The 21,817-nt window shown below is 44.7% G+C and overlaps 1 protein-coding gene across 6 annotated transcripts in view; it reads right to left on the bottom strand.

The window, feature by feature from the left end:
- The window catches only part of NF2 (NF2, moesin-ezrin-radixin like (MERLIN) tumor suppressor), a 93,978-nt gene that overhangs the window by 5,571 nt on the left and 66,590 nt on the right, over positions 1-21,817 (bottom strand). For 2 of the 6 annotated variants that reach the window (XM_048514042.1, XM_048514044.1), the window contains exon 16: positions 17,108-17,167. The exons of 2 other annotated variants lie outside the window; for them this stretch is intronic. In XM_048514042.1, the coding sequence (XP_048369999.1) occupies positions 17,132-17,167 (36 nt within the window). In that variant the 3' untranslated portion in view covers positions 17,108-17,131. Of the gene's footprint in view, positions 1-17,054; positions 17,168-21,817 lie in introns of those variants that run through there. 2 more of the 6 variants (XM_048514043.1, XM_048514045.1) reach the window with 2 other exon arrangements.

The raw sequence follows: 21,817 nt of genomic DNA, 5'->3' as shown, positions 1-21,817 counted from the left end.
CAGCTCTGCTCATTAAGACAGCCCAAACTAGCTTCTTTTTCTGGCCCCGGTTTACCAGCAATTCCTCCCAAGGGAAGCAGGAACATTCCACTGCCATCTTGCACAGGAGGGTGACCTTTGTCCGACCACAATAACATCTCCAAATTGAGCCCTTCCCCCCACATCCACCCCAACAGAGAACATCCCAACTCCTGCAATTAACCCTTCCTATACTGGCTTCCCAAGAACACTGGAGAAACAAAGATCCCTTGCGCTCCCTCCAACCTTCCTAACTGCCCAACACAAATGGAAAAAGGTGAGATTACAGCTCTCCACCCACCCACCCACATTCTCAGCAGGAAAAGCGGGAGGGAAATAGGAGGAAGAGGGAGGGAGAATCTCAGAGCTCTTAGATCAGTGATCACTGTCATGGCAGCCACAGATGTCTTTACCGGAACCTGCTTGCTTCTTGGGGATCAAAATCCAAGGGGTCCTGAATGGAACAAAAACAGAGTCAGCTTTGGGCTGCTCCGTACTGATTTACAGAACAGCTGAGCTGTGAATTCAACTCAGCCAGGTGTGTCACGGTCGGCTTGGACACAGCCGCAGGCTTTCTTGGGCTCCACAGCCCGGGAAATCTCTCTTGGGAAGCAAGGCCCCCCCCCCCCCCCTTCTTCAGAAACTGAAACCAAACAGCCTTTCTTCCCCTAGTTCTCCTCTGGCTCCCCACTGCAGGAGGTGCTGCTTAAGACTCAAGGATGAGCTTCGGAAGAGGCAAGGAGGCATCACATCTGTTTCTGCATGGAAAACCCCTTCAACTGCAGCTGCTTCCGTGCCAGCTCAACAAGGGGTGCTATCTGAGACTGCCACGCTCAACCGTCTTCTCCACTGCACTTTCACCCTTATCCAGGAGCCACAACAGTTAATACTCCTTCCCTCAACAGTTCCCAGATGTTTTCAAAACACAGTATGGCATAGCTGCCATTCTGTGGTTGAGTTTGCCATCTTACACTTTTCCAGAAGTAACCACAGGCTCAATAAGGTCGGGGGCTTCTGTTATATACCAGTTATGCCAACTGGCATAAACTGATAGACTGTTGCGTAGTCCCACCTCACCAAAAGATACCTGCCAAATCCCAAGGAGCGCAGAGGTGGGAACTTTGCATTGCAAAAATGCCCTGCTTATTTGCCAATACTATTGGCTTTTGCAAAGGGACCCCCATTTTAAGAACCAACCTCAATAAAACCAAGAAATCAGAACAACACAAGACTGGTCAACTGTGAGAATTCTGCTTCGGGTTGTTTGGGGTGGATTTTGCTATATCTAGGGTTTCTGAGAGTGTTGTGCTTACTTTTCCACCAATAACTAATTATTTATATTTTCATTCTGTCTCATCCCCAACAGCAAGTTGGCAGAGCGTATAAACCAAGAAAATAAGATACCAACTAAAATGCAGCTTACTAAAATTACATCATGTCTGGATAACTCCAGCTACTGACAACTCCTCCAGCACATATGGAAGGCATCCAAGCTCAAGTGTGAGGGAGTCCAAAGGAGGGAATACCACAACTGTAGGCCAGCTGCTGTTTATCCAAGCCCTACTGCACGGACCTGGTACATGGACAGAAATCCCGAGAAATTGCCTGCCAATGGTCCCACAGGTGAAAGATCTGAGAGATCAGGAGCAAACAGAGTTTGTAATTTATTTATATTTAACTGAGTTTTATCGCCTGTTTTAATATTATTCATGCTAGTCGTGTTTTGTTTTTGTTTTTGTTATGCCAATAAAGGCTATGCTATTCATTCATACTGCCTCTGAACTTGGCTATTTAACTATCCTGGTCAATAGCCACTGACAGACACACTTCTCTAAGAAGTTTAAAAAGCCATCTAAATCAGTGGGCCCCACCACATATTATTGTTACGAATTCCACAAGAGCCACTCAACACAAGAGCTATTTTAAAGGTTAAACCAGTATACTAAAGCTTCTACAAGAGGATGCTGGCAGATTAGCAAATGCCAAAGAATTCTCCTAAGAGATTCTCCACCCGCCCACCCACCCCCCTCCCCGTTTCCTCTTTACAGAACTACAGCTCCAAAACACTTAGGAAAAAGTCATGGCAATTAAGCTGGTTGGGTCTTTCTAGTACAAACACACTCTAAGCAGAGGGGGCATCCCACCCACAAGTGAAACAGTAAGTAATTTATTAGTAGCACAGCAGGCACTGCAAACATGCAACCCCCTGTAGGAAAGGAGCCTGAATTTGCTTGCAACGCTGCAGAAAGGGGAAAGTAGAAGGCAACCGTGATGGGCCTTCTGAGATAATTATCCTATTTGATTACTGCCTGTGTAATGGGTGTCCTGGGACAAATTATGCATTCCAGATTAGCAAATGAGGATTAGCAAACGAAAGGAGCATCATTAATTGGGAACGTTTCAGTGCAGACAAACTAAGCAATGAGCAACTCCGGTCAAGAGTCAGGCGTTTTGTGGAGACGGATCACCTTCCCACAAATATCCAGCCCTATAACTCAAGCTGCCGGCTCTCCTCACAGCCTCTTTGCCTTGCAAGTCTTTTGCTCACTAATTCCTCGCAGTTGCCAGTTCCACTAGGAAAGCCTGTATAGGAGAGGAAATTACTGCAGAAGCTTAATGCCCTCTGCTGGAATCTATCCAGTGGCTGCCTGGAACAGCTACGCCAGCAGCTGCCCATTCCTGTTCTTCAGAGTGCCACGCATTTCCTTGAGCGCCTACAATCTCACCCACTTCTAAAGACAACCAAATGGTACCATCTTTGGTTTGAGGGCAGCTGCTGCCTTAGCTGTCCAAGGCAGCCTGACTGCAAGCATGCTTGCAAGACCAAATGTAATCACAGGTGCTCTGTGTTACAGTGCAAATCAAGAAACAGGCTGCTTCTGGGGATGCCAGGGACCGGCAGGGTGGGGGTAGGTCAGAGGCGTAGCAAGGGGGGAAAGTGCCCAGTGCACTGGTGCATCCTCTGCCCCCATCCCGCCCCGGAACGCCCCCACCACATCCCCGCAGGGGCGCACACCCAGTATGTCACGCACCCCTCCTGTCCCCTTGGAGCTACGCCTCTGGGGTAGGTTTATCAAAGCCCAGAAGGAACTCAAGTCTGTCTTTTACATGAGACTGAACCAAAAGAGGAGGAGGAGGAGGAGGAGGAGGAGGAGGAGGAGGAGGAGGAGGAGGAGGAGGAGGAGTTTGGATTTATATCCCCCCCTTTCTCTCCTGTAGGAGACTCAAAGGGGCTAACAATCTCCTTCCCCCTCCTGCCTAACAACAAACAACCTGTGAGGTGAGTGGGGCTGAGCTCTGGAGAACTGTGACTCGCCCAAGGTCACAGTTCTAGCTGACATGTGTTGGAGTGCACAGGCTAATCTAGTTCCCCAGATAAGCCTCCACAGCTCAAGTGGAAGAGCCAGGAATCAAACCCGGTTCTCCAGATTAGAGTGCACCTGCTCTTAACCACTACACCACGCTGGCTCTCATATGAATGATTATCATGTTATTGCCAAAATGTTTAAACTCCTGCTGAAATGTGGAACAGATGAAGACCAAGTGAAAGGTTGTATGATAAAAATAGACCAGCAACTTTGGGTATAACATACAAATGGATCAGTGGGAGAATATATGGTTAAAGGGTCTTAAATTTCCAGTCTCACAGAGGATTTCTGTAGAATGGTGAATTGTAGGTATTTGTCACTGGAGAAATTAGCAAAAATATATAAAAAGGGAAATGTGAATATTTGAAGGGTTGTTTAACCATTTCTGGTGGACTTGTAATAAAGCTAAAAAAATTGTACACAAATACATTCAATATTAATATACAAATAAAACAAGAAGCTTTCTTTTGCATCTGATTGACAGGAAGTTTGAAAAAAAAGATAAAGGTTTTTTAAAAATATATAAGACATCAGCAGTGATAATGTATGTGGAAAAATTGGAAAACTTCATCTGTGCCTACAATTGAAGAATGGATTGTAAAGATACCAGAATTGGCTATGATGGCTAAACTTAATCCTTTGATTAGAGAAAAGAGCTTAATTAAGTTTATCAGTAACTGGAAGCCCCTCATAGACTTTTTCCTTAAAACAGAAAAAGAAATGAACTGATAATTTGTGGATTTGCGGACTAGGAGAATAAGAAAATGGTCATTATAGAGGAAAAGTGTTTATCCTGTTTCATCAGTAATAAGTAAGAATTAATTGAATTATACTTTCATCATTGTAATTAGGGAGCAAGTGGTAAATTTTTAACTGTGTTTATATTTGGCACAGAAGAAATTGGGAGCTTGCCCTTTTCTTCTTATAGCAGGTTTTTTGTGTATATTCTTAGTTGTTTACTTCCTTAAAAACCTTAATTAAAAGCTATCTTAAAAAAAAAGCCTATCCTTGTGTGTATAAATTACTGTCACGTTGCAGCCAATTTTCAGCAACCCCATAGTTTTCAAAGCAAATGATATTTGTGGGTGCTTTGCCATTGTCTGCCTCTACATGGGCTGAGAGAGTTCTGAGAGAACTGTGACTGGCCCAAGGCCACACAGCAGGTTTGATGTGGAGGAGTGGGGAATCAAATCCAGTTCTCCAGATCAGAGTCCACCACTCTTGACCACTACTCCACGCTGTTCAGACTCAACATTAGACAAACTGAACAATTCTACAACAAGGCATGGCTACTGAGATTTCGTTAGAAGTTACCCACCCACGCTCAAGTTTCTTTACCACCAAAAGAATTAGATGCTTGTTCTCCTTTACAAAATGAAAGCTTTGATTCGCAGGAAGCTGATTTATGGAGCCACTACCACATTTATTGTGGAACCGAAGTACATGCACAGCTTGGCCAGTGCTGCAGGTTAACTTAGCAACATCAAATGAGCACTGGCAATGTTTTTGTTATGCCCCTTCCGCACTTGCAGAATAATGCACTTTCAATCCACTTTCAGTGCACTTTGTGGCTGGATTTTACTGTGTGGAATAGCAAAATCCATTTGCAAACAATGGCAAAAGTGGATTGAAAGTGCATTACTCTACATGGGCAGAAGGGGCCTAAGAGGAAGCAATTTGGAGCATTATTGGAAACTAGCAGGGAAGTAGCAGGATGGAAACATTGTTTATTTATTTATCTATCTATTTATAGAATTTATACCCTGCCCTATACGAAGGTGTCAGGACGGCTTACAAAAATGGAACATCCTTGTCCACACTCATTCTCCAAACCCCCTTATGTGAGCCAGAGGGCTACGGAAAATGTCATTCTATGTTCTGAAACGGCCAAGCAGAAACAGAATCAGATGAGCCCATTAAAAAGCAGTTGTGCCACTGAGATTTTGCCTACCATATTTATCCCTTCCCTTGGCTAAAGAACCCAAGGCAGTTAACATGGTTCTCCGATCTTCTACTTTATCCCCAGAACAATTATCCTGTGACAAAGGTTTAACCTAAGAGAAGGTGACTGGTCCAAGGTGACTTCACAGCTGAGTTGGGATTTGAAGTTGGGTCTCCCCAGTCCTTGTCTAACACAGAGCCAACAAGAAAGGGCACAAATGGCAAAAGAGTCTGTCACAAAGCCAGCCAAGGTACACAGTGTTCATCCTTCCCAAATCCAAAAATCAACAGAAAAGCCTCTGCAGCTGTCATGTAACTCTCCAGGAGCACTCAACAGTCTTCTGGGAGAGAGCGAACACTGACAAACTAGAGAAGGGTAAAACGAACCTCCCGCGGTTCTACAAAATGAGATTTCAGGCGTCGTGCACCGCATACATGTGGACGGTCCTCTGAATTAAATGGGACCTGTGGAAGGGCTACAAGGATGAAGCAAGAAAAGAGGATTTGAAAAGGGCCAAAAAGTTAGGTTACTTTAAGCCCCATCCCCTAGCAGGATTTCCTTTCCGTAAGACTAGAAACATCCAAGTGAGTACATGTCAAATGCTCAAGTGAGATCCAGCCAAACACAAAACTCTCACCTAACTTGCTCTTTGCTACCTGGAATTTCTTAGAAATGGTTAGGATACCAATTCAAGGTAAAGTGCTAGGTTACCAATGCAAGAATACCAAGTGTTAGGATACCAATGCAAGGTAAAGGGTTAGGATACCAATGCAAGGTAAAGTGAATTTATAGGAAGGAAGGAAGGAAGGAAGGAAGGAAGGAAGGAAGGAAGGAAGGAAGGAAGGAAGGAAGGAAGGAAGGAAGGAAGGAAGGAAGGAAGGAGGGAAGGAGGGAGGGAGGGAGGGTGGGTTCAGGGATCCAGCCCCCAGGCTGCATGTTTGACACTCCTGCTCTAGAATATACCCTTCTTAACCAGCTTTACTTGTTTTGTTTGGATTCAGCTTGTTCATGATGAGCCACAGGGGTGTCTACTTCTAGGGTGTTTGGAAAGGTAGAATTCTGTTCCAGGAGACTTGGCCAACAGCCCACATTGCTGCAACCAATTCCGAGAGCCGGCGTGGTGTAGTGGTTAATAACAGGTGGATTCTAATCTGGAGAACTGGGTTTGATCCCCCACTCCTCCACTTGAGTGGCAGAGGCTTATCTGGTGAGCCAGATGTGTTTCCGCACTCCTACATTCCTGCTGGGTGACCTTGGGCTAGCCACAGTTCTCTTGGAACTCTCTCAGACCCACCTACCTCACAAGGTATCTGTGGTGGGGAGAGGAAAGGAAAGGAGCTGGAAAGCCACCTTGAGTCACAGGAGAGAAAGTTGAGGTATAAATCCAAAACTCTTTATCTTCTTCTCTTTTATGTATGAGTGAAGGTCTGCAATGACTCTCAACAGCCTGAGGCACAATCTTAAAAACAGGGAGTCTCCATCCAACACTGGGGCTGACCCACATCTCTCATCCAGCCGCCTCTTCACATTCAATTAAAGTCGGCAGCGTGCAAACAATCCCCACCACCCCCAATGGAGGAATCATGTTCGCTGCCACTCTCTGTCTCTGACCCTGTAGGGAACCCATGGCCTGGAAACAGCAGGCTCAGAACAGATGAAATACTCTGGCCTTGGGATGGGGAAGAGCTCCCAGCAGTTGCCTGTGATGCTTGGCTTTCCCCAGCTCTTCTGACATCAGCGCAAAATGCTCCGGTGAATGTGCTCTGGTCCTGCCTAACGTTTCACCCATCAGCCTGCCTATTGCTTTTGACAATCGCTGGACCGAGAGAGTCAGAGCAGCTCTGAGGTCGCCACGTGCTGACCGCGTTCAGGCCACATACGGAATGACAAAGGCTGACACATCTGGTCTAGTGGAATGAAGATCAGAGCCCAAAAAGAGTCTCCTCGGGTCTCTGTAAAGACCTAACAGGGGAGTCAGAAGGATATCAGAAGGATATAGCGAGAGAATCTCTTAAAAGTTTGAGATGGTTGTTTCTTTTTTTAAGCTGTTTCTTTTTTAGTGCAGAGCACTCTGTCCCAAGGCAATCTTCCAACAAGAAATCTTGCCTGCATTCTGGAAGCTACCAGTTTCTTTCTTTCCTACATCAGGCTAATTAGCGATAGCCAATAACACGTTTGTGTGGCCAGTGCAGTCTACCCGGCTGTCTCCAGGGAAAGAGTGGTTCATCAAATGCCACTTGTTTCAATGCCTTCATTGGGCATTTCTCATCCAAATAACCTGGCCATTAAGAAGAAGAGAAGAGGAAGAGTTTGGATTTATACCTCCCGCCCTTTCTCTCCTGCAAGGAGACTCAAAGGGTCTTACAATCTCCTTTCCCACCCCCACCCCCACCCCCACCCCCACCCCCACAACAAACATCCTGTGAGGTGGATGGGGCTAAGTGAGCTCCGAAAAGCTGTGACTGGCCTCAGGTCATCCAGCTGGCGTGTGTTGGAGCACACAGGCTAATCTAGTTCCCCAGATAAGCCTCCACAGCTCAAGTGGCAGAGCAGGGAATCAAACCCAGTTCTCCAGATTAGAGTGCACCTGCTCTTAACCACTACGCCACTGCTGCTCCTAAAGAGGAGATACTTCTCCCAACCACCTCCACACCTGCCTCTCCTCCAGGTATTCCCTTCCCTCGAAAAGCCACTTGGATTAGCTACAAGCTGTTCCTCTTGTGCAACTGGGCAAGTGGCTGGGAGGGGAAGTATGTGAGTTTCTTTCTCCTTCCACACAGCAATGCAAGAGAAATGTGTGCGCAGCAAGATCATGCAAGCCAATCAGAGTGATTAGGAGCAAATTACATTTTTGTCACAGAGAGAAAATTGATTACACAAGGCAGTATTGTGTGAAGATCTCCTTTGTGCAGGAAGGGAGGGAGAAGAAAAAGGACTCTAAAAGTGCACTGCCAGGACAAATCAAAAGGGAAAAAAAGAGGGGGAGAGGAGGGAGGGAGAGCCATTAAGCTGCCAGCACAGCGAGAACGGGATTGCAGGCCAAGGGAGGGAAAGAAGGACAACATGCCTTGCCCACCGCCTGTGCCGGGCTGCTCCATTCCCCAGGGTGTCCGCGTTATTTGATTTTAAACAACCAATAACTCCATTGCAGTCAGAGCCGTTTTGCAGCAGATAACTCAATAACTACAGGCACTGAACTTCTGCTAGCCTGGCAAAATTACATGGAATTGAAATGAGACCACCAAATCCGTTTAGACTTCGTCACCAACAAACTGGAGATTATGGCTGAGTGGGAGGAGAAATGGCGCAAACACTCTTCCCCTTTCAAGCCGGGCACTTCAGTTTCTAGGCACCGCAGAGCCCCGTGGACTCCAGCACATGGAGGGTCAAGTTGATCAGAGGCCGTTTGGTTTCGCTCAAGAAAGAAATTAGGAACTGAAGACTTTGGATTTAAAAGCCTTGACAGTTGTTGCTTTTTTTAAAAGAGAGAAATAGAAGCAGTTTTGGGAGAAATGATTTGAAATGGAGAAGCAGCAGATAGGGGAAGGGTAAACACAAGTTCTGAGCTCTTCAAGGGGCTTTAGTTGTTTTTAAATTTAAAGGGGTCATCGGGGCTTTGCTGTGAAGATGCACACGCAGTTTTCAGTGAAGCCCTTTGAAAATGCTAACATTAATCATCTATTTGTTATCTACGCCACTACCGTCACATTAGATTTTAACAGCATAAGAAAAGTTAATGGTATCCATACTGAACAGTGCACATATTTTGCAGAAAGAAGGTCACCCTGACATCTTTGCCACTTCTTTCAAAACCACTTTCAAGTTACTTCCCAGGGTCCACTGCTGCTCGTAAAGAAAGCTTTTTATTATGGCTGTTATAATTGGAAGAAAGTCAAATTTGTTTGGACACCATTAAAATTCTGCAAGCTTATTACAAACACACTCATGCACCCTTTTCACAACCTCTCCCCCCCAGCAACCCTCTACACCCCCCCTTTCTCAAAAAGACCAAAATAGTTTACCTTGAACCAAGCCTTCAAAGCAAGCCATTAATAGCTCGCAAAGGATAATATGGAATAAGGAGGATGATGCACATGTTGGAACAAATACCGCTCAATGTATTGCCGAAGGCTTTCATGGCCGGACTCAATTGGTTGTTGTGGGCTTTCCAGGCTGTGTGCTCATGGTCTGGTAAATCTTGTTCCTAACCTTTCGCCTGCATCTGTGGCTGGCATCTTCTGAAGCATTCCCTTCTCACTGGACACAGTGTGTAACACATTTCTCTGTGATACACCTATAAAGATGCCAGCCACAGATGCAGGCGAAACATTAGGGACAAGATATACCAGACCACGACCACACAGCTTGGAAAGCCCACAATAACCAGAACACCTCTCAGTCTGTTACGTCCAGATCTATCGTTTTATTTTACATCTTCCTAAAGTATCAACTCACAGACCTGCCAAGGGTCAGCAGCGCAGCCAGCAACAAATTATGCATGACTCCTTCCAACTTTTTCAAACAGGATGTAACAGCATTTGTACCTCCTTCACCACGGAACTCCATGTCACGCATCCAGGTATCCTCTGCACACCTCCCCCCCCCCCCCAAAAAGAGTCAGCTTCACGTAGCTTCGGCAGAGGCTGCTACCACAAGCCTTCAAAACCACACCATGAGGCACAACACTGCCTTTCCCTTAATGGGAAGTAAAGGATCAGAAGCAGAGTATGGGACTGAAGTTTCCCCTGACCCTTATCCATACTGCCTCTCATGCAAATCCCCCTTCCCTTTCCACTGCCACCCTTCGAGATAGTTCAAGTGGAATGTTAGCTCTGGTTAAGAGAATTCACATACAGGATGGGATGTTAAAATAATACAGTCGTTATTAACGATTACGACAGGTATGCATTTTGTTATTTATTAAAATATTTGTACTCAGCCTTTCTTCTTGGCTCAAGGAGGCTATTGTAGCATGTTGCACATCCCCAAAACAGCCCTGCAAAGTAGATCAATTTTTTTATCCCCACATGGGAACCAAGGGGCCCGGGGCTGAAAACAAAAGCACTCCCTGCTGCCTTTACAGTGTGCTGCAGTTATAACAGATTGCATGGTATACAATTGAATAGGGCTATTGTGGCTGCAGGTCCGTGCAAAGCTCAACGCAGCTCACCACTGGCAGGCAAGGTAACCGACTACTGCAGGATTCTGAAAGGATGCTAGATTCTGACCTTGGATTTTTCTATATGTTTTCCTCCTCCTCTGGTCTGACTTTTGCCCAATCACACTGAAGATTAAACCTGCCAGCACGGCTCTCTGCTTGCCAACCTACTTGGCAGCTTGTCACAGGAGTGGCTACCATTCACCCAAGCAAGTGGCTGGTTTGCCTCTGCATTAAATTAGATTTTATATACAATTCCCATGATCTTTACTCCAGGGGTCAGAACTGTAGACGGAAAAGGCACATGGAATGAAATTTGCATTGATAACATTATTTGACAGACACCATCGGTGGCATCCCTTTCACTAAGGAGTGAGGGGAAAGGGAGAATTAATCAGCAATATTTCTTTCCTGAATGAGAAATCTGCATGCTCTCTCTCATTTCAATGCAGTTATCATTCCTTTGGAATTGAGGATTCTCATCCTCACACTCAGCCCTCCTGAAAAATCCCGTTGTCATGTAGCTACCTCTCTGGAGCTCTAGGGGGACTGGCTGAATCTCTCTAGACTCCAGACTGGTAGACAAGGTCATCCACATGACAGGAACCAACCTTGAAAAGAGGCTCCGCTGCAACCCAGTGCTACCATCCTAGCCAGGGCCAAAGAAGTTCAAATTTGCCTCCAAACCGCCAGAGCTCCATGCCAAGGCATAGAACACCCTGAATCACTTGTGCCACCACAGGAGCCAATGTGGTACAGTGCTTAGAGTATCAGAACTGGACTTGGATATGTATAATCACCTTGGGACAGTAACACAGAATGGAACAGAGTGGGAGACACATAAGCAAGGTGTAACAGTTCAAAAACAAGGTTTATTGCTCAGAAGATTTGAGACCCTAACTCCTCCCAGGGTCTAACTAAGATAAGACTGGTGAACAAATCTGAAGCTGTAGACTCTTATTCTTTCTTGGCTCCTTTCAAGAAAGTCCACTAGTCTTGCTTCCTCCTGGTTCTTTCAGTCTTTTATCTGGATTCTACTTTCTGTTGACAGCTTTACTTTATGTTCTCTAGACTATATATACTTTAGTCTATGCACCATAGACATAACAGATATTGCAGCCTTCCAACTCCCTAGGTGCCTTAAACTGACTGAGCTAAACAGGGGCATTGCTGGGTAATGAAGGAAGACTGCTTCTAGGGAATTTCTTAAAGGGACAGGGGCTGACTAAAATTCCCTCCCCTAGAACACTGTACAAGGAACTAAACCCATGCTAGCTATAGGGATAACTGATGCTTAATAAGAAAATAATAAAAGCTTCTCTGGGGGGCATAACAGGTGCAGAGGAGAGCAGTGAGGATGATCGGGGGCCTGGAGATCAAGACCTGTGAGGAAAGGCTGAGGGACTTGGGAATGTTCAGTCTGGAGAAGAGGAGGCTGACAGGGGACATGACTGTTCTCTTTAAGAATCTGAAAGGTTCTTGCTCAGAGGAGGGCACACAGCAGTTCCTGTAGGCAGCAGAGGATAAGACCTGCGATAATAGATTTAAATTACAGGCGGAAAGTACCAACTGGATATCAGGGGGGGAAATTATACCATAAGAGTTGCACAACAGCGGAATCATTTGCCAAAGGAGGCGGTGAGCTCCCCTTCACTGGCAGTCTTCAAGCAACAGCTGGGCAAACACCTGTCAGGGATGCTTTAGGCTGCTCCTGCATCGAGCAGGGAATTGGACGAGATGGCCTGTATGGCCCCTTCCAGTTCTGATTCTACATTTGAAAAAAACAAGTCCAAAGCAGATCTGCTTCCTGCTGCTGAGGAACTGGCCCCAAAAAACCCCTGTAAGAAACAACACTTCATCTTTTACACTTTTACAGAGACGAAGCAGCCAGCCTCCCTGAAGCTCAGCCAGCAGGAATTAGTGGTGCCAGCAGGCTAGATAGGGAAGGAAATCTGTTTCCAGAAGAGATGCCTGCGCTGGGCCCACAGAGCTCATAAAAAGGGATTAGCATGTTAACCACATAATTAAACATGAAAAACTTAGTAGACTCTTTCAAGGGCTGATGGCAAAACCCAGAGGTCACAAAAATAGCTCATGGTGTATCAAGGCTTAATTACAGAAGTGCTTCCATCCAGGTTAGAAGTTCCTTAGACCAAGAAGATTTTCCTTTCATTCCAGCTGCGTTTGGCTGAATTTGGAGTTGGGTTTTTCCCAAAGTATCAAGGACACTGAGGTTTTCAAAATCTCAGTGTCTGGAGGTCAAAATCTAGAGGTCATACAGGAGAGTGCATTTGCTCACAGTCATCCTTGTTACCTTTCCCTGCTTTCTCATACCTCCCCTCTAACGTGCTATGTGCTCTAACAGCTAAGCAGCTAACACATCACCTGAACCTTTACCCAAACTTTTCGGAGGTTTGAAAAAGTAAAATCAACTCCCTCGTGTTCTTTTCCCCTTCTCCTTAGCCAGAAGCACAAACTAGCAAAAAGTGCAAGATCAGCAGGAAAGGGGTTTTTTCATTAGGTAACTGATGTTTAAATGAACAGAGGAAGCTTCGGATATTATACAATTCATGTCACTTAGCTTTAGCCAAGAAAAAGCCCAAATGGTCCGAACAGTTCACATAAAACAGCTAAACCTCATTATTGCTACTGAATCTAGTGCCAGGAGAGAAGCAGGAAATCTTTAGGGCTAATGGTAGTGCTTTAGGCTTTGTAGATGCTCTCTCTCCTTCTCTCGACAGAGGTAATTTTTAAAAGCCATTTCTTTGATCTGTGTGGCTTAGTTAGAGCAGGGTACAGCTTATGCAGGGAAGAAGACAAAAGAAAAACGAAGACACTGCACAGTTATTCAACGCAGAATTCCACAAAAGAAGGAAAGCGAAGCACATCTCACCGTGACATGCCTCTGAAGATGCCAGCCGTAGATGCAGGCAAAACATTAGGAGCAAAAAGTATCAGACCACCACCATCCAGCCTGGAAAACCCACAACAGCCAGCTGGTTCTGGGTGTGCTTCGACAATATCGGGAAAGTAAACTTTTGAGGTTCTTTACATCACAGGCTGGAAAACAACAAATAATCCCCAAATACCTAACAGGGTTTTTTTTAAAAATCTACTGGTTTCCATCTGTGAATAAAAAACATATTCAAAAGTCCCATATGAATCCACAACTCTCAACTGGCTAACAGGAAGGCATGATTACTGCATAACCAATGTCTCCCAAAACACAAGCAGATTGACTTGGATTGGCTTTTAAATGAAGGCTTGACAACCAGGGTGCGGTTATACCATAAGTCCCCACAAGCACAGGGGGGAAAAAACAACCAAGACATGGCAAGCAGAATTCACGGAACTGTTTCTCAAGACTCAGATTTCCTGTTCTTTTTTTTTTTTTAAAGCAAGTTTCTAGCCCTCATGGTTATGAAGATAACATCTGCAATATGTCCAGTGCTTAATAACAAGGTTACCAGTTCTTGGGGGATGAGGTTTTAATGTCATGCGTGACTCCAGACTGGCAGAAACAGAATAAAATTAATTTCACTAATTAACAATATTAGTGAAATGATGCCAATATGTTCATTTTGCAGTTGAAGAATGCTGCTTTTCTGAATGCCTCGTTGTGTTGCGTTTTGAGCAAGTGTGCACAGCAGGCCTAATCACATAACTGGAACCCTACAACGGCTTCATCCAAGATGGTTATTATTTCTGCTCAGTGGCTTTGGCAATTTAGACACAAGTAGGCAAGTGTGAGGATACGTTTCAAACATGAGGGCACCGAGACACCAATAAGCAAGCAGTGGTCATCACCACAGACATTCTGTTGAATCAGTCAGTGCTCAAGACATTCAACGAGCAACTGGGTCTTTTGGTAAGGCATGAAGTGAAACAGCTCTTGAAATATGAATGCTGTGGCTTCCGTGATTGACTCACTCTATTTCATGTTGGGTCTTCTTCCTTTCTTGCTGCCTTTCACGGTTTACTGTCTAATCTTAATGTGACCCAAAAGGGATGCTTCAGTGGTAAATGAACAAATAATAATAAAAAAAACAAGCCAAGGATCCAAAGGAATTCACAGTATCAGAACCTTTGAGAAAGAAGGTGCACCAAACACCGGAGGATGTCAAGTGCCGTCAACTCAACAGCCCTACAAAGGACAGCTGATTTGAGATAGCCTTCTCATGCTACCAAGCTTGATGTGATATGCAATATCTTGGGGGGCGTGAAACAGTAGTCATGTGATCAGCCATAGTATGACAAACCACTGCAATTGAATGACGTGGGTTTGGGCTTGGGACGTTGACTGCAATCCTCATGCCAATTGCCTACAACTTCAGCAGTGAATAGGAACACCGGAGCCCTGACTTGAAGAAGAAAGCACGTTTTGCAGACTCAGTGGTAACAGAGATTTAAAATGTGCGGTGTTCAAGGAGAATGGGTTAGCTTTGGAATCATGCATTGAACAAAAGACAAAGATCATGGAAAACATAATTGACGATAGCCCTGTTTTAATCAAAGTCCCACACCCTCAGAGTAGAGTTCAGTGGGTTTAATGTAGTGCAGCTCACAATTAGAATCAACCAAAAGAGCAAAATTGACTGTCATTTTTGGCATGAGGCCTACTCCTCAGAGAGGCTTGAAGCTTAGCTGTGCCTCCAATCAGAAGCGTAACACCAAGGGGGCGGGGGGACACGTCACTGTGGGGATGTGGTAAAGGTATGGTGGGGGAGTTCCAGGGCGGGACGGGGGCGGAGGAGGCACCAATGCACCGGGCGCTTTCCCCCCTTGCTACACCTCTGCCTCCAATGGTGGCTGTTTCAAGGTGGGAACCACTTGCCAAACGGAGCCTCACTGGGTAAGGGCTTTGCCCATTTTCTTGAAATATGGGCAACTGCTTCATTGGGGAACAGTGCTTGGAAGAGCCACAGGTGGCATGTCAAAGACCAATATGTGGCTCCTGAGACACTGAGTGAACATCAATAGATTAATGTATTGTGTAACACCAATATTTGAACCTACTGCTGTTTTCCTAGCTGGGTTCCAAACAGCAGAGGCTGCCCCATGTTGAGTTTCAGTAATAGGATATTTCCGTATAGTCACAAAAACTGGGTCAACAAGGTGTCCCATTTGATGGACAAGGTGATGGAATAACTGGCCAAAGGCCAAAAAAGTTCAGAGTCCTCATGGCCCAGGATCCAGTTCTTTGAGGATCAGCCACCTCTACGAGCCCCCAAAGCAGCCACCGACACAACTGCAAACAGCTCTACCATGAAATCATCTTCAAGGCTTAAACATTGAAGCCCCAGAAAATAGTAACAGAATAACAAAGAAACTAATTGTTCCTCTTATTCTTTGCCTTTCAGGATTCCACAGAACGACAGACAATTAGCAGGCTCTGCACCCGTAAAACCATCTTCAAACTGCCAATGACAGCAATCATCTTCAATTAAGGCTGGTCTCATGGGAACATCCTTAGCGGCTAGCTGATGCTCCGGCATTCTGGCTGACACCGACTCTCCCTTTCCTTCACGGAATTGTTCTGTTAAGCAAACAACAGACTGGGAAGCAAAGGCACAGAGCAGCAGGTGAAAGCATCCTTGCCAAAGCTTCCCAAGGCCCCACAGCTGCTCTGAAGCCTCGCATTGGAGAGTAAAGTGGCAGCTTCCGAAGTTTTCAGAAGATTTATTTTTCACAAATTTCCTTTAGTTGCAGACTGAAAAGGCAAGGAGGAAGAATCAAAGCCACTTCCGAAAATGAATCTCAAGCTAGGTGGCAATTCTCGTTGTGTCATAGAGTAGATTACACAGGCCCCTTTCTCCTACCACTTCAATTTGACTGGACAAAAGTTGTGGGAAATGGCACAGAAAAACAACTCACGAGAAAACCCGAGGGCAGAGTGTGGCATCATCCCCTTCTTAACCATCACTTACCTGCCAAATAATCGTCCAAGATGCACAGGCCCAATTCAAGGAATCTCTTCCTCTCTGCTCCTTTTTGAGGGGAGGAATCATGCTAATTGTTGCCACTATTTTTACGCTCTGTTTTCACACTGCTATTATTCTGTATTGCTATCTGATCATAAATTGTACTACTCTTGTTCATGTTCTAGGTTTGTGGTGGTGCTATTAGTGTTGCTATTATCTTTAATTTAATGATGATAATCTGAATTTTGCACAAAACTTTTGTTTGAATGGGCATCCTAGAAATAATTTAAATTAATGAATGCTACGTCACGTTGTGTAAATTATGGAAAGAAGAGACACCTGTCTGCTCCTGTACCCCGTCATGAAGATAACCGCATGCTAAGCGTATGAAGAAATGGAGTCTAATAGAGTCTCCCAAAAGGCTTGTGTTTAGTTCACTGGACAGATGCAATTGCACCAAAAGCAGAAACCTGAACCAAAAAGGAGTTGTTTGTGTCCAGCACTGGGTTGCACAGGAGCAGAGGCACCAAGCGGTTGTCGGCAAGTCATAATCTCAGACTTGCAAAGCATGCTGCAGAGGTGCATCAGGCTTAAGCTATTCTGCAGAGTCTGCAGCCGGCTATAGTTGCAGATTTTCACAGGCAAACTCATGCACAGGTTAGTATTACACATGACCATCCCACCACCACACGCAAAGTACCTTGGAATAGCCTACTTTGAAGTCTCAAATGCAGATAGGTCTTCTGCCCTGGGCTTGAGGCTAAACCAGCAAAATAAAATAAAAAACACAAAAGTCCTTTGTCAAATCAAGAGTGCCACCATCCCAGATGTGTATTTCCTGCAACACTTGATCCAAAGTGAGAAACAGTGTGGTCGGCAATTACTGGAGGACAAAGCAAGGGGGCAGGCAGAACCGAAGAGGCAGACTACAGGTCATAGGCCTCTTGCAAAGATCACCTCTATAAATCATATTGAAGTAAATGAGAATTTTGTTTATTGTACTGGGATAACTTCCTAGGATACTACATTCCATGCTAATTCAACAGACAGGGTGCCAAACACCAAAATGTCTTGCCCTTGCAGTTAGTAAGGCCCAGTTTGTTTGACTTGCAATTATTTAAAATATTTATATCCTTTGTTTGGCCTTACGTAAGGTCCAAAGATGGTTAAGAGGAACTGGAAAGGAATCTTCAAATGCTATAATTTAATCAGGACAAAATGCAACAATAAAAACACATGAGCTAAAAAAATCATTTTTAGAAGGACATAAGAACATAAGAACATAAGAACATAAGAACAAGCCAGCTGGATCAGACCAAAGTCCATCTAGTCCAGCTCTCTGCTACTCGCAGTGGCCCACCAGGTGCCTTTGGGAGCTCACATGCAGGATGTGAAAGCAATGGACTTCTGCGGCTGTTGCTCCCGATCACCTGGTCTGTTAAGGCATTTGCAATCTCAGATCAAGGAGGATCAAGATTGGTAGCCATAAATCGACTTCTCCTCCATAAATCTGTCCAAGCCCCTTTTAAAGCTATCCAGGTTAGTAGCCATCACCACCTCCAGTGGCAGCATATTCCAAACACCAATCACACGTTGCGTGAAGAAGTGTTTCCTTTTATTAGTTCTAATTCTTCCCCCCAGCATTTTCAATGGATGCCCCCTGGTTCTAGTATTGTGAGAAAGAGAGAAAAATTTCTCTCTGTCAACATTTTCTACCCCATGCATAATTTTGTAGACTTCAATCATATCCCCCCTCAGCCGCCTCCTCTCCAAACTAAAGAGTCCCAAACGCTGCAGCCTCTCCTCATAGGGAAGGTGCTCCAGTCCCTCAATCATCCTTGTTGCCCTTCTCTGCACTTTTTCTATCTCCTCAATATCCTTTTTGAGATGCGGCGACCAGAACTGGACACAGTACTCCAAGTGCAGTCGCACCACTGCTTTATATAAGGGCATGACAATCTTTGCAGTTTTATTCTCAATTCCTTTTCTAATGATCCCCAGCATAGAGTTTGCCTTTTTTTACAGCTGCCATGCATTGAGTTGACATTCCCATGGAACTATCAACTAAGACGCCTAAATCCCTTTCCTGGTCTGTGACTGATAGCACTGACCCCTGTAGCGTGTATGTGAAGTTTGGATTTTTTGCCCCTATGTGCATCACTTCACATTTTGCTACATTGAACTGCATTTGCCATTTCTGAGCCCACTCACCTAATTTATCAAGGTCCGCTTGGAGCTCTTCGCAATCCTTTGTGGTTCTCACCACCCTACATAATTTGGTATCATCTGCAAACTTGGCCACCACGCTACCCACCCCTACTTCCAGGTCATTTATGAATAGGTTAAAGAGCACTGGTCCCAAAACGGATCCTTGGGGGACACCACTCCCGACATCTCTCCATTGTGAGAACTTCCCATTTACAGCCACCCTTTGTTTCCTGTTTCTCAACCAGTTTTTAATCCAAAGGAGGACTTCCCCTCTTATTCCTTCATTGCTGAGTTTTCTCAACAGTCTCTGGTGAGGAACTTTGTCAAAAGCCTTTTGGAAATCCAAGTAGACAATGTCCACTGGTTCACCCCTGTCTACATGCCTGTTTACACCCTCAAAGAACTCTAGTAAGTTAGTAAGTAAGTTTATTGTACTGGGACACAAAGCAGCTCGACAACAAGCGCCCGATAAAGGCTGAGAGTGTATTTTCTGGTTGCAGCAGCAGACATCATCCACAATTTGATTTTAGAAAACTTGCCAGACAAGCTGACAAGAGAACTGTTTTGAGACTGTTCCCATAGGAAGCTGGAGGAGAAAGTGCAAACCAAGCCAGGCTATAAGCCAGGCTGATCAGGCATATCCCTATATCAGTGATGGAGAACCTTTTCGAGACCGAGTGCCCAAATTGCAACCCAAAACCCACTTATTTATCACAAAGTGCCAACATGGCAATTTAACCTGAACACTGAGGTTTTGGTTTAGAAAAAAATGCTTGCTCCAAGGCGTGCGTTACTCGGGAGTAAGCTTGGTGAAGCAACCGGGCAACGCTTTGAATGGGTGAATCACAACCCTAGGAGGGTTTACTCAGAAGCAAGGCCAGCCTAATTGGGTGTGTGTGTGGGGGTGATTTTCCACTTCCCCTACATGACGAACTCTGTGCGCACGTGCCCACAGAGTGGGCTCTGAGTGCCACCTCTGGCACGCATGCCATAGGTTCGCCACCACTGCCCTATATTGACAGTCACAGGAGAAGGACCAATGTTGTACGTAACAGCTAAAGCACTGGGTTTGGAGATATGAAAGTGGGTCAGAAAAATCTCTCTTAATTTACACTACTGGTTTTCAGCTGACTGATTTTGCTACAACCACAGGTGGTCCACATCAGCAGGGTGCACAAGAGAACAGGGGAAAGGGACACTTTATTTGGCTGGGGGAGGAGGAGGAAAAGCAGCCCAGGCGACAAATTCAGCATTATGATATGCTCATTTACATCTATTTAGAAGTTAAAAAGAAATTTTCTTTTCTGACTGCTGAGACCACAGTATGGGATAGTACTGGAGGGTGTGGGGAAGGAAGCATATTAGAAATGATGCTTCAGCCTGCATTGGAACTCCACCATTTTCTTTACATCTTTTTGAATGGTGTGAATATTAGTCGATCCCTGATTTAAAATCTTTTGATTGACGAAAATGTCTCTCAAATTAACTAGCGAAACTTTTAAGAAACAGACACTTTAATACAATAATGGGGGAGGGAGTAAGATGTGGCCAATAAACACACTCTCAAAAGAGCCTTTCCTCTTATCTGTACTGGTTTTCAGCTAATTCATTTTGCCTCCATGACAGGTGAGTATAAGGGTGTAAGGATGCAGGAAACAGGTACATTTTTATTCAGTCTCTTTTAAGGTGGTGCCTGCTGTAAAGGTGCATCTGAAGAAAAATCCTTGGGTTTTTCTGCCCCTTCAGCAGAAGGAGCTTGAAGATGAGAGACTTGGTCTACCTCAGAAGGTCTGAGTAGCAATAAAAAGATATAAAGACAATTGGCCGCAAGCGCTGCACCTTTGAGAGAACAGAAATAAAACAAAACAGAAGAGATAGGGCAACTGCTTGGGTCAGGGGTGTCCAACTCTGGTGCTTCAGATGTTCATGGACTACAATTCCTAGGGGCTGATGGGAATTGTAGTCCATGAACATCTGAAGAACCAGAGTTGGACACCCCTGCCTTAGGTACTTTGCACACAACAGTCCTTCTGTATCATGGATTTATTTTAATAGAATATGTGTTCTCTCTAGTTTAAAGTAAGGGAGGAGGAATTCCTTGTTGACAAAGGCATTGGAGATCTATAAGAGATATTTAAGGCAATCTAAAAGATTTCTTTTCCCACAGCAAATAGCTTACAAATGTAGACATCACCACTTCTGCAGGGATAGAAAGGTTAGGGCTCCCTAAATAAAACCATTCTATAAAATGACAGGTAAACAGGAAGAAATAACGAGGAGCAGGCTATTCTCTGCGGCAGAAGGAAGCATAAGTAGTAAGCACACTTTAAAAGGGAAAGGTTACCATAAACTGAATTTAAACTCATTTTAGCTTCAGTACCTTCTGGTGAAATCTGTAATTTTGAATAGGTGCTGATTTTCTTTTCTTCCTGTGAAGGGTTTCCTTACTAGAATTCTTAGCATTCTAATAGTACATTTCCACTCACATACTAAACTTTATAAATTCCTTTTATTAAAAAAGCAAGCATTTTTCCATTGTGGGACATGGCGATACATCTGCTAACAGGAGGGGAAATCTGAGCTTGTTTTCTCTGAATAAGCATTTAACATAATCACTACCAGTACATCATTAAGTTTCCACTAGAAAGATGGTGAGGTGAAATCCTAGTCAGAGAACAGCAATGCAAGTCATTTCTGGACTTGAATATGGATTGCTTGATCAATCGAAGGATCACACAGAAGGGTCACACATTCATAATGTGTTGAGCACCTGAAGCATTTCATGACATTAAGGTAAACAATCCCATGAAGCCTCATCTAAAGGGTCAGGATAAAAGAGCCATATGGCACCAAGTGGTAAGCTGTAGTACTTCAGTCAAAGCTCTGCTCACGACCCAAGTTCGATCCTGACAGAAGACAGATTCGGGCAACAGGTACAAATTTGACTCACCCTTCCATCCTCCTGAGGCTGGTAAAATGAGTACCCAGCTTGCTGGGGGCAAAGTGAGGATGATTGGGGAAGACAATGGCAAACCACTCCATAAACAGTTTACCTCATAAACTTCATGATATAAACTCACCCTATGAGTCAGTAATGACTCACTGCTTGGACAGCCTTTACCTTTACCTGGCAACTGTACTGCTTGAACTGGGCACGCTTACTTATAAAAGCCAGCTCCCAACACTTCTCCCCATCATGCTC

This window comes from Sphaerodactylus townsendi, linkage group LG13, assembly GCF_021028975.2.
Source record: "Sphaerodactylus townsendi isolate TG3544 linkage group LG13, MPM_Stown_v2.3, whole genome shotgun sequence".
Classification (NCBI taxonomy): domain Eukaryota; kingdom Metazoa; phylum Chordata; class Lepidosauria; order Squamata; family Sphaerodactylidae; genus Sphaerodactylus; species Sphaerodactylus townsendi.
This window is presented reverse-complemented; position numbering and strand designations above follow the sequence as displayed.